Source organism: Helianthus annuus, chromosome 4 (genome assembly GCF_002127325.2).
Source record: "Helianthus annuus cultivar XRQ/B chromosome 4, HanXRQr2.0-SUNRISE, whole genome shotgun sequence".
Lineage (NCBI taxonomy): Eukaryota > Viridiplantae > Streptophyta > Magnoliopsida > Asterales > Asteraceae > Helianthus > Helianthus annuus.
Window position 1 is genome coordinate 152,270,427 of NC_035436.2, and position 12,396 is coordinate 152,282,822.

Genomic DNA, 12,396 nt, shown 5'->3' on the forward strand with positions numbered 1-12,396 from the left:
GCATTATAATATAAGTATAGATTTACTAAAAATAAAAACCATTTAATTACATTAAAATTTAAAAAACAAGTTACAATCCACGTCATCACTTGACGTTAGCATCAAATAAAAGAGAAAAAAGAAACAAAAATCCACATCACCACGGTTACTTATGAAATAGATGAAAAAACCCTTAATTTTAATGAAGAATTAATGTTGAGTGACCTGATTTTGAAACTTGAGTGACCTAATTGGAACACTTTTAAAACTTGGTTACTATTCTACAAAGTTACCCCTTTTTATAATGATTTAACTCGAAACTAAATATCCAGTCTCAATAACTTGTACACAGTGGCGGACCCATAATTTTTTTCCAGGGGGTCCATTTTTTCCGGTTTTCAAAACTTTCATAACAAAACATTAAAATTTTCAAGTCGGTCCTTGTTCAGGTCAGGTGATTTAAAAGAAAAAAATAGGCTATATAAGGATTGAACCCATAACCTCTTATTGGTAATGAGGAGGGTTTACCAATACACCAGCTTTCGTTTTTTTATGGTGTCTACATAATTAAGTTTATGAGGTCCTTATAAAATTTAATATACCGCATCTACTAATTTTTTAAAAACATTGGAGTTTGGAAACCCCAACCCGCTCTATGTGGGTCCGCCCCTGCTTGTACAAGAGTTAAAAAGATCAAAGTATCTTTTTAAGTTACCATATAATTTGTTGAGTGGCGCCGGTTCGATCTCCACCTCTATCAAATGTGAGGCATTGGGGTTATCCCCAACCCAATGATGGTTTGGACTCCGGTTCGAGCCTGAGGGAATCCGAGTTTTCTACTAGGGTGCATTTACTCCAGTGAGTCGGTCAGTCTCGACAGGCGGCGGCTCGTGTGGAGGGTGCAACTTTTGCCAAGTGACAGGGGGCCTGAAATTTTCTCGGGGAAAACCAAATGTCCCATTCTATTGAGGCGTGAGCCCGGTTAAGACAACATAGTCCTCGGGACAGAATGGGGCGGGACCGGGTCGTCTGGCGTGAATCATCCGTCTGTTAAGAAATTCACCTTTCAAAAAAAAATATAAGTATTAACCTTGTTAGTCAACTAAACTCGAATGATGAAAACGCAAACCATATCTAAGACCAAAACCATTGAATGAAAGTAACAATATTGTGAAAAAAATTGAACTTTGCTGAACCAGTAAGAGGTCTGAACCATTAAGAGCCTGTATAATGCTTAACGTTCAGAGGCAAATGTCTGACAAATTCAGATTAGAGGTCTTAACCATTAGACTTTGTATAAATCTTAACCATTCAAAGTCAAATGTCTGAACCATTCAGACATCTGCTCGTGAAACAAACAGTCTAAACCATTAAGTGCTAAACCACTAGGTCTGAACCATTAAAAACCTTATTAAGAGGTAAATAAACAGCTACTAGCTCGTAAAAGAAAAATAACAAAACGGAAAGGAAACAAGGGATTTAGAGACTTCGGGTCGGACAAACCCAACCCCTGACCCGATTTCGATATACCCACACATATGACCCGACAATGCCCTCATTTGTTTGCTTTCTCTGCTGCTGCAGATTTCATTCCCAAAAAATCCGATATCTGTTAAAGGATACCCTTTAAATACCCCTAAAATCATAATTCAGTCGTAGGAAATGGGGGAAGAAGCAGCAGACCTGATTCAGAATTTGAGATCAGTTGTATTCAAGGAATCAGAGAATTTACAAGGTGTTAACACTAAAATCAACGGCTACGATTTCAACCATGGTGTTAACTACCCACAGCTTCTTAAATCCTTTGTCTCCACTGGCTTCCAAGCTTCTAATCTCGGTGAGGCCATTGACATCGTTAATCAAATGGTATGTACCTCAATTTCCATCTCACTTGTTATATATAATATATATGTATACATGCTTCGGTTCAATTAAGAACCACCACGAGTTGAAACAACTATGAGAACTACTACTTCACATACGAGTTGAACCACCATTTTTTTACACAACGTAGATAAAAATATTAAAAAAACATATGTAAAAACAAAAAACAAAATAAAATGACACAAAAAAAAAAACTAAAAAAATAGAAAACGCTAAATTTCGTCACTTAAAAAAACCGAACAACAATACCGATGCTGCTGCACATGTGCATACGCATGTGATGCACATATGTGCAGCGGTACTGTTGTTCTTTTTTTAGGTGCGAAATTTAGCGTTTTTTTATAAATAAAAAAAGTTGAACAAAAAGTACCGTTTATTTTGGGTTGTGGTGGGTGGCGGTGGGTGTTTAGGCAGTGGCGGACCCAGAAATTTTTCCATGGGGGTGCGGACAATTTTTAAAAATTTTAGGCCCCAAGGTATATAAATACAAAATCGGTTCGTATCGGGTCGGGTCGGGTCATGTAAAACAAAAGAACATCGAACTAAATTTATATAATCATCAAAAATATGTCAAACCATGTTACAAACATAATTAAAACGTCACCCTACGGGTTTTCATTTTTTGAAATCTATCCAAAACATGGCTCCATAACATATTACATAATATATCAACTATTCAAGCCCTAGAAATCATAATGTAAATAACCCTAAAAATCATCTAAACAACATATACACCATAAAAAGAAAAAGTCAAACATTCTTCACTAACAAATATAACCCACCAGATCTACTATGTGATGTATGCTGCTATAAAAAAAAAAGGTAAAATATCATCACTAACAAAATATAACCCACCATATAACAAAATGAAAAACAAAACGAAGCACATGTCTACTGTCATGGTTAGTATGCGGCTAATATCAACCAAAATTCATCAAAAATAACAAAGAAATTTACCCGTGTTCGATCGGCGGTGGTATGGTGGCTGATTACGGTGTTATAGAGAGAGCGGGAGAGAATCTGTAAGGGTTTTGGGCTTGTTTATTTTATTTTGGTTTGAAATATTGTTGATTTGTTAGGTTTGTTTATTGGGCTAAGACTTAGTAGTGGGCTAGTTAAAGGTATTGAGTATTTGAGTTTAATTATTTAGGTATTAAAAGTTATATAATTTAGGTAGTATCTAAAAAAAAATAAGAGTTTACTAAAAAAAAGAGTTAATTGCCATTTTAGTCCCTGTGGTTTGGGTCATTTTGCCAGTTTAGTCCAAAGGTTTCATTTTTAACATCTGGATCCAAAAAGGTTTCATCATTGCCATTTTGGTCCAACTGACTTAACTCTATCCATATCTGTTAAGTCTGCCAAGGGCATTTTTGTCATTTCATTTAAAAGAAAAAGCAATAAAGAAAAAAGGGTTAATAAAAAAATGAAATGACAAAAATGCCCTTGGCAGACTTAACAGATATGGATGGAGTTAAGTCAGTTGGATCAAAATGGCAACGATGAAACCTTTTTGGATCCAGGTGTTAAAAATGAAACATTTGGACTAAACTGACAAAATGGCCCAAATCACAGGGACTAAAATGGCAATTAACTCAAAAAAAAATTAAAATATAAATTGATAACACTTTTTACCTAAGGGTTGCAGATGAAAAATTGCAAGAGGTGCGGACGGAAAATTTTAAGGGGTGCGGACGAAAAATTCCAAGGGGTGCGGACGGGATTTTCGACGGAACTTAGCACTAAATTTTTTTTCCCCCGGGGGTGCGCCCGCCCACCTTGCCTTTCTCTTACGTCCGCCCCTGTGTTTAGGTTTTGGGTGGTTGTGGATGGGTTTATTATGTTGTGTTCACATTGGTTTTCGTGGTTCTTGCAATAAGAGTGGTTCTCAAATGAACCCTACCCTATATATATTTGATGTTGGATTTTGTATGATTTTGAGAGTGTGAGTTTGATGAGTGAAGCTAGAATGGAGGCTCTCTCATGAGAAAGTAACTGAAGATTGCAGTGAGGAGGGGAAGAATCCAACTTACAGAGAGTCTGTTAAATGCAAGATCTTCCTTGGCTTTACTTCCAACCTTATTTCGTCTGGCGTTAGAGATATTATTCGGTATCTGGTGGAGCATCATATGGTTAGCGTTTGTTTGAACTGCTAATTGTTTATGATTCAGAAGTTAGACATTGGCTAACTGATGCTTCTGAATTTGTCTTTGATTAAATTAAGGTTGAGGTGATTGTGACAACTACTGGTGGCATTGAGGAAGATATTATAAAATGCCTTGCTGATACTTACTTAGGTGATTTTTCTCTCCCTGGTGCTGCGTTGAGATCGAAAGGACTGAATCGTATTGGTAACCTGTTGGTGCCTAATGAGAACTATTGTAAGTTTGAAGATTGGATCATGCCGGTATTCGACCAAATGTTGGAAGAACAAAAGGAAAAGGTATGTTGGTACTATTTTTATTTTTATTATACAGGCTTCAGAACTAAAATATGATATGAACTTTTGTGTTGAGTTCTGCAGTAGAAGCTTATGCTTTACTCCCTTTGTGTTTAACAGCGTGTGTTATGGACGCCATCAAAACTAATAGCGCGGTTGGGGAAGGAGATCAACGACGAGAGTTCATATCTTTATTGGGCTTATAAAGTAATCACATCTTCACCTTGAAACCTTTTATGTTTTATTTTTTTAACAGTCTGCTTCATTTATAAATTATAATGTATAACCTTTTTATTTAACAAAAGAGTAAACTTCCGTTTTGCTCCATGTGGTTTGGTCACTTTAACGGTTTTGCCCCAAACCTTTAAAAATAGCCATTTTACTCCCTAATGTTTTGGTTTTGTTGCCAGTTTGCTCCCTGCGGGGAGCAAAATGGAAAAACAAACAATTTGAATGGAGTTAGAGGCGGGGAGCAAACTGGCAAAAAAACCGAATCATCAGGGAGTAAAATGGCTATTTTTAAAGGTTTGGAGCAAAACCGTTAAAGTGACCAAACCACAGGGAGCAAAACGGAAGTTTACTCTTAACAAAATTATAACATTCTAACACTGATTCCTTTTACATTTATATAATATAACCTTTTTATTGTATCTTAGCTTGTTATATCATTGTTTTATTTTATTTTATTGTAGAACGATATTCCGGTCTTCTGCCCTGGCTTGACAGATGGGTCTCTTGGAGACATGTTATATTTCCATTCCTTCCGCAATAATCCTGGTCTTGTTGTCGATGTAGTACAAGGTGACATCTTAAATTTTAATATAATGTAATACTTGCACAAAATTCATTTTTAGATATTATCGTTGAAACGGAATAGATCTAAAAGTGTATAGACTTTTTACAAGTTCTGCAAGGTTGACTTTCTAATACAACATTAAATCATTTTCTTGAGGTCAATTGTATAACTTTTGCGTTTTTAACTGATACAAGGATCTGAAATATATCTATCCAATTTTTTTTGACGAATGTCTAACAGGTGGTCAAACATTAAATCAATTTCTATGATAATCGTTAGTATTATCTTGAGTTCAATTGTATAATCTGCCAACTTTGTAAACAGATATCAGGGCGATGAACGGTGAGGCTGTGCATGCAGACCCTAGGAAGACAGGGATGATAATTCTCGGAGGAGGGCTACCAAAACATCACATATGCAATGCAAATATGATGCGTAATGGTGCTGATTATGCAGTCTTCATCAACACTGCCCAAGAGTTTGATGGTAGTGATTCTGGTGCTCGTCCTGATGAAGCTGTTTCCTGGGGCAAAATACGTGCTTCTGCTAAATCTGTCAAGGTAAATAAATGCATGGAATTTGTTAACTGTTATGTTCTTGATGTCCCAAAATGATTACTTTTATTTGGTGAAGTTATAATTTAAACTGATGTATTGCCCATATGATATTATTATGTTTGGTTCTTGTTATGTTATATATTTTAGAGTAAATTGCCAAAATGGTCCATGAGTTTAGGCCACTTTTGCCACTTCAGGCCAAAAATGAAACCTTTTGCATCTGGGTCCCTGAGGTTTCATTTTTGTTGCCATTTTCATCCAATTGGCAAAGTGGGTTAGAATTTTCTGTTAATTTCTCCCATTTTTTGTCGTTTTCCTCATTTCATTAAAATACATTATGGCATAAAATGACGATTTTACCCTTCATTTAAATGAGGAAAACGACAAAAAGGGGAGAAGTTAATAGAAAATTCTAACTCATTTTGCCAATTTGATGAAAATGGAAACCTCATGAGGGTCCCAGATACAAAAAAGTTTCATTTTTGGACCGAACGGCAAAAGTGGTCTAAACTCAGGAACCATTGGTAAGTAACCATGTGCATTTCTTATCTTTAAACAGTTTGTGAAACGGGTTAAATATTATCAACCCACATTGACAAAATCAAAGAATATCAAGTATTATGTGAAACTTTGCAAATAGGTATAAATAATTCTTGTTGATTGTTTTGATACAGGTGCATTGTGATGCCACAATTGCATTCCCGTTACTTGTTGCGGAAACATTTGCTGCAAAGAAAGAGACATCAGTTGAGCGGAAACCGGGTTTCTGAAAAATTCGTGTTGGAGTTGGCTTGGGTGATTAGCAACAACTCTTATCTTATTTATGTCGATCAATTTATGGTCACTTCACAAGTGTTTTGGTGAGGTCTGGTGATTGTATGGTTATAGTGAGGTCACATGTCCAATGATCTAGGCCATAACAATGATTTCCTTTTGACTGTATGGTTATAGTGAGGTCACATGCCCAATGATTTAGGCCATAAACAATAATTTCTTTTTGATTGTATGGTTATAGTGAGGTCACGTGTCCAAATGTCCGATGATATGTTTGGTATTTGATCTTCAAATTTATGGTATCCTTTGTGTGCATCTATTTATTATTTTCGATATTTTGATAATTAATTAGTTTAACAATGTTTGTTAAAGTATATAGTGGGGCGTTTACGTGAAGCGACAGGGAACACAACATTTTGGTTGGTAATTTTAGGGTTGTGTAGAGTTCGGTTTGGTTTTGAGCCATAACAAAAACCAACCAGGTCGGGTAGAGTAATGAGTGACATAAATATCTTCCAAAATCATTAAAAAAACCTTAAAGATGCCAAAACATGTGTCCCAAGTAAGGGGAAAAAAATCTTGTTAGGCTGCATGGTATGGTCCCGTCCTCCCTCCCGTTTCCACCCGGCGACGCCAGCTACACCATACCGCCCCCCAGTCCACGTTCCTTTCGTCGATATTTGGACGTTGGCGACGGAACGAATTGTGGGCCCCGGTTCAAAAAGTTACCGTTTAAAAAAAAATTAAAGAGTAAACTGCCATTTTGGTCCCTGTGGTTTAGTCACTTTTGCCACTTTAGTCCAAAACTCAAACCTTTTGCATCTGGGTCCCTGTAGTTTTAGTTTTATTGCCATTTTGGTCCAAAAATGAAATCAGGTCATATTTGTTTTATAAAATCCTGCTATTTTATTCTTTTCCTCATGGGCAAAATGGTTATTTCTTTTTTATAAATAAATACCAGATTTTATAAGACAAATATGACTTGATTTGCCCCTGAGAAAAAGGACAAAATTGCTTGATTTTATAAGACAAATGATATAATTTCATTTTTGGACCAAAATGGCAATAAAACTGAAACCACAGGGACCCAGATGCAAAAGGTTTGAGTTTTGGACTAAAGTAGCAAAAATGACCAAACCTCAGATACCAAAATGGCAGTTTACTCAAAATTAAATTTCCTTTTTCCAAAAAAAAAAAAACAAACGGTCATATATTCAAATATATATATATATATATATATATATATATATATATATATATATATATATATATATATATATATATATATATATATATATTTCATTTCCATTTTCATCTCCATTCACAAATCTAACCTCAAAATTTCATCTCTCACTTATTTTTTATAAATCTTCTTCCCACTTTTATAAACCTCATACTCTATCATGGAACCCTTCAACAACCCGAACAACCCGAACAATCCGAAGAACCCGAACAATCCCAACAACCCGACCCAACCTAATGTTTTCTCGGTTCCGGCATATTATCCAACGGTAGAACCGAACCAATTCTCGTAATATTCATCAAATGCGTTTGCATCATTCCAACACTCGCCAAACCAATTCGCTCAATTCTCTCAAAATCAAGCCCGTCAACAAATGATGTTGCGGGATGCTTATAATTTCCCACCGAACCCGACACCACCCGTTCAACCCCAACCGATCCCGACGCAACCCTTTCAACAATCCGAACCCGACGACGATGTGGAGGTTGTTCCCGAAACCCAACCGGCTAAAGGAAAAGGAAAACGAAACAAAGGCAAGCAAGTGGTTGGTGAGCAATCGTCCAAATCGAAGGCGACTAAGTGGACGCCAATCGAAGAAGAAGCCTTAGCCAAGACTTTCATAGCCACGTCTAACAACAAGACAAAAGGTTAGTATTTTTTTAAGGTTTATCTTTTTTTTTTTTAAGATTTATACATTTTTTTAAGTTTGTTTTTCTAAATATTTTTTAACAGTTTATAAGTTTTTAAAGTTTGTTTCTTTTTTTATTTAAATTTTTTGGTCAACAGTTTGGTTACTTTGTTTGAATTTTTTTATTTTTTTAACAGTTTACATATTTTAATTTGTTTAACTTTATATATTTTGTTTGTTTTATTATAGGTAACTAGCATTAAGACCCGCGCGTGTTGCGGCGCGGATTCTTCGCAAACATCGAATGGATTAGTTCAAACGTTATGTGATGCGTTAACCATATGAAAACACGTATTTTGACGTATTTGATTAAACTCAATGTAACATATATAAACATTACGATTGAATCAAACATAAAGTAGATCAAATTATAGAGTAAAATCATAACGTATTATATATGACCCGGGTCATACATAGAAAACGTAACGGGTATAACGCAAAAGTTGACAGATATAACGAAAAGAGATTAATTAGAGCTTTTAAAAAAGGAAAAAAGAAACCACAATTTGACTCCACTTGGATCCAAACAAAATTTACAAAACATTCATAAAATAATCACGAAAACATATTATATTTGATCCGACTCGTTTTGCCGTGCTCGTTGTAGATTTTCATGAGTTTTTTTAAGATATAAAATTACTTGGATCCAAACAAAATTTACAAAACATTCATAAAATAATCACGAAAATATGCTAAAAGCCTTTACATTTTAGGACACGGGTGACGGGTTTTGGTCCAAGGTTTTGGCGAAGTTCCTCGAACTTATGGACCAAGGCCCATATCGTGATATCGACTCGGTGTCGTCAAAGTGGCGGAAATTGAACTCGGCCGTCAATAGGTTTTGCGAGGAATATAATAAAATATATACAAGTGGGCGTCGTAGCGGCATGAGCGACGACGATGTTTTCAAACAAGCTTTGGACAAGTATAAGTCCAACAATGCTAATATCAACTTTGCTCACGTTCGCGCGTGGGAAATTATGAAAAGGAACCGAAATGGTCGCCGATTCCCAACGAGGTGGAGATGGCGAAACGCCAAAAAACATCGGAAACGGGTAGTTTTAGCGCCAGTGGATCGGACGCGAGGTGTCACATAAACTTAAATGATGACGCCGACTTTGACGAAGAGGAGTACGCCGTACATGAAGCGGAGCGTCCACCGGGCCGAGACAAATCAAAGAAGGAGCGGGCCAAGGGGAAAGAAAAGGAAAAGTTGGACCCGAAGATGGAAGAGTTTATGGAAAACTTAAAAATGTACAACGAAGTCTCGGCCCAAAAGACGAAGGCGAAGGAGCGGGCCGTCGAAGAAAAAGCTCGTGGAGCGGAAGAAAAGTTATGCGAGAAGGTCCGATTGTCGAATGAGAAAATCAGAATTTCGGATGAAAAAATTCGGCTCAAGGAATGGGAGAAGATAACGATGGATGTCGATCAATATCCCGAGCCGAAACGTTCGATATTGAAAAAACTTCAAAACGACATCATGAAGAAGCATAATATTATTTAAGTCTATGTTTGTTTTTTTTAAGTTTATGTTTTGCTTTTAATTTATGTAATGTGGTTTTAATATTAATGACAATATTTTGTTAGTTTATTTTTTAATGTTAAAAAAAATATAGAAGATTAAAAAAAATATAGAAGATTAAAAAAAATATATAGAAATGGTGGGGAGGACTATGACTAGGACCATCCTCCCATACCCTCTAGTTTTGGGGGATGAATCATCCTTGGGAGGACTATGACGTGGCGCATACGTAGCGGATGGTCCTCCGAGAATGGGATGTCACCATACCCTCTAGCCTTAAATATTATGATTGAACTTGTGAAGAAATAAAATGAATTAGTGTTAAAGGACGTCTTAGTAAGGAGGAATTTATTAAATGATGTCTTAGTTAGAAGATTTAATAAACTTATTTTTATAAAAAAAAACATTCAAAACCAAAACTTAATGTTAATATTTTTTCTTAACATGACATAAATAAATAAAACAAAACATTTGATTTTGATTATCGGATTTCCACTTCTGATTTCTTTGTTTTAAACGACTAAACCGTGACTTGTCTACGTGAATTAAGTAAGTATTGTTCTTGTTTTTATAATGATGCTAGGCTAAACATTATAATGCCACCTAGGTCTATGATGAATACACAATAAAGTTTGGATTTTTATCATTTTTTGAATAATCTTTGTGGTTAATTAATAAAGTAAAGACTATGTTTACATGATTCGATGTATATGCGTATTTAGACTTGCTTGATTACGTGATTATTAACTTCACATGCTTCCTTGTTGAATGTCCTTCAGTTATAGGCTCATGTTAGATCAATAACTTTGTGTTTTTCATTAGTTTATAGTTTGCTAGACGCAGTATCCATAGAAGTTATAATCGTGAATTAAGTAGGTCTAGGTATTCAACTAATCTTAATATTCGTGAGGCAGGAGATTATCGGTCTGTCTAGGTTGTTAGATTTGGTAGGGTTAGATACTTTGTGAGAAGATTGCCTTAGTTTACCTTCCAATACTTGCTTATCAAATCGAATCAGGTTTCCATAGTTACCCTTGACTTTCGCGTTATGAGGTAGATTGTTGCTTAGGGTACTTTATTAGTAAAGTTGGAAAGCTCGTGAGGGAATCCAATAATACCGGTACTTTAACAACTTATTAGGCTTCTTCTCGAAAAGGGTCGAGGGTCCTTTAGGTTATCCTTTAAGTTTAGTATTTTAAGATCCCGGTTCCCTAACAAGTTCATTACCGATAAAAAACCAGTCTAACGTGTGTAGGATTCTGACCTAGATAGTGTCTTTATCATCAGCTGAATCAATCCAAAATCCTAGTTTGCGTCTTAGTTTAGCTTTAGTTAGTTTTTTTTTATTAACTAGTTATTTTCCGCCCGCGCGTTGCGGCGGGACCCAATGACTACAAAAGACGTGTAAGCAACGGCAAACAGATACCGAATATCAAAACATAAATAAAATGACGTGGTAAGGATAGTCACTCCGTTATAAAAAACGATTTTAAATAACCTAATATATAATAATAGGACCCACACGTCCTACACGTTGGAAATTCGGTTGTTTTCAGTTCAGTTATTACGGTGCTAACACGTTAAAATATGGATGAGCTCGGTACCGGTAACGACAGCGAAAGTACCGATCTAGAAAATCATCGAAATTAGGTACAGGCACCGAAAATGCTCGGTATAATACGGTATGGTATTTGAAGGTAAAAATCAATAAATACAGGTATGGTGCTGGACCGGTGTCGAACTTAAAGTAACGATTCTGAAAACGCCAAAAGGTGGATACCAAATTGGTACCGAAAATGATTTGGTACCGATACGATACCGGTTCGTTTACAGGATTTGATACGATTGCTCATCAATATTCTAAATATCCAAGTTAATTTTACATGATACAATTCATTCATTATAGAAAAAAAAAACAAAAAAGAAAGCAAAATAAGTTGTTGTGTATATAAAACCTCATTCAAACGAAAAACAGTTTACTTACTGTGTGTATGAAAAGTAATCTAAACGGTGCAATTACTTGCATTGCTGCGTTGCTACAGGATTTGTGAGCTCGGTACCAACCGGTACCGAAAATACCGTTACCGAAATCCCCAAAAGTGGGTACTGGTACCGAATATACCTAGTATGGTACGGTTCGGTATCGGTCGATACTGGTACGGCACCAGTATTTGAGGGTAAAAACTGGTGAATACCTGTGCAGAACCGGTACCAAAAATTACACCGGTTTGATAAATTTGAGACCGATACCTATACCCGGTACCATTTGCTCATCTCTTAATTCTAATTTTAAATAATTCTAATTCTAATTTTAATTTAATAATATTATCAATCACTGTTCATTCAATTCAAATTTTATCATATATGAATTGCAATTAGGTCATAGTAACCTCCCTCAAAACATAAAACAATTAAATCACTCGTGTAGATAAGTCAATTGAGTCTAGTTAACGTAATTAATAGAGTCTCGTGGGTTCGATATCCAGACTTACTTAGCTATTCTAGAGTCGATTGGT

General features: G+C 35.7%; 1 protein-coding gene across 1 annotated transcript; it reads left to right on the plus strand.

The window, feature by feature from the left end:
• The first annotated feature begins 1,534 nt into the window (after nucleotides 1-1,534).
• Nucleotides 1,535-6,753, plus strand: LOC110936893 (deoxyhypusine synthase). The gene is made up of 7 exons (XM_022179302.2): nucleotides 1,535-1,845; nucleotides 3,825-3,992; nucleotides 4,085-4,303; nucleotides 4,421-4,507; nucleotides 4,993-5,101; nucleotides 5,421-5,656; nucleotides 6,328-6,753. Exons 1-7 carry the CDS (start codon nucleotides 1,642-1,644, stop codon nucleotides 6,421-6,423), a joined length of 1,119 nt encoding a protein of 372 aa, XP_022034994.1. The 5' UTR covers nucleotides 1,535-1,641; the 3' UTR covers nucleotides 6,424-6,753.
• The last annotated feature ends 5,643 nt before the right edge of the window (nucleotides 6,754-12,396 follow it).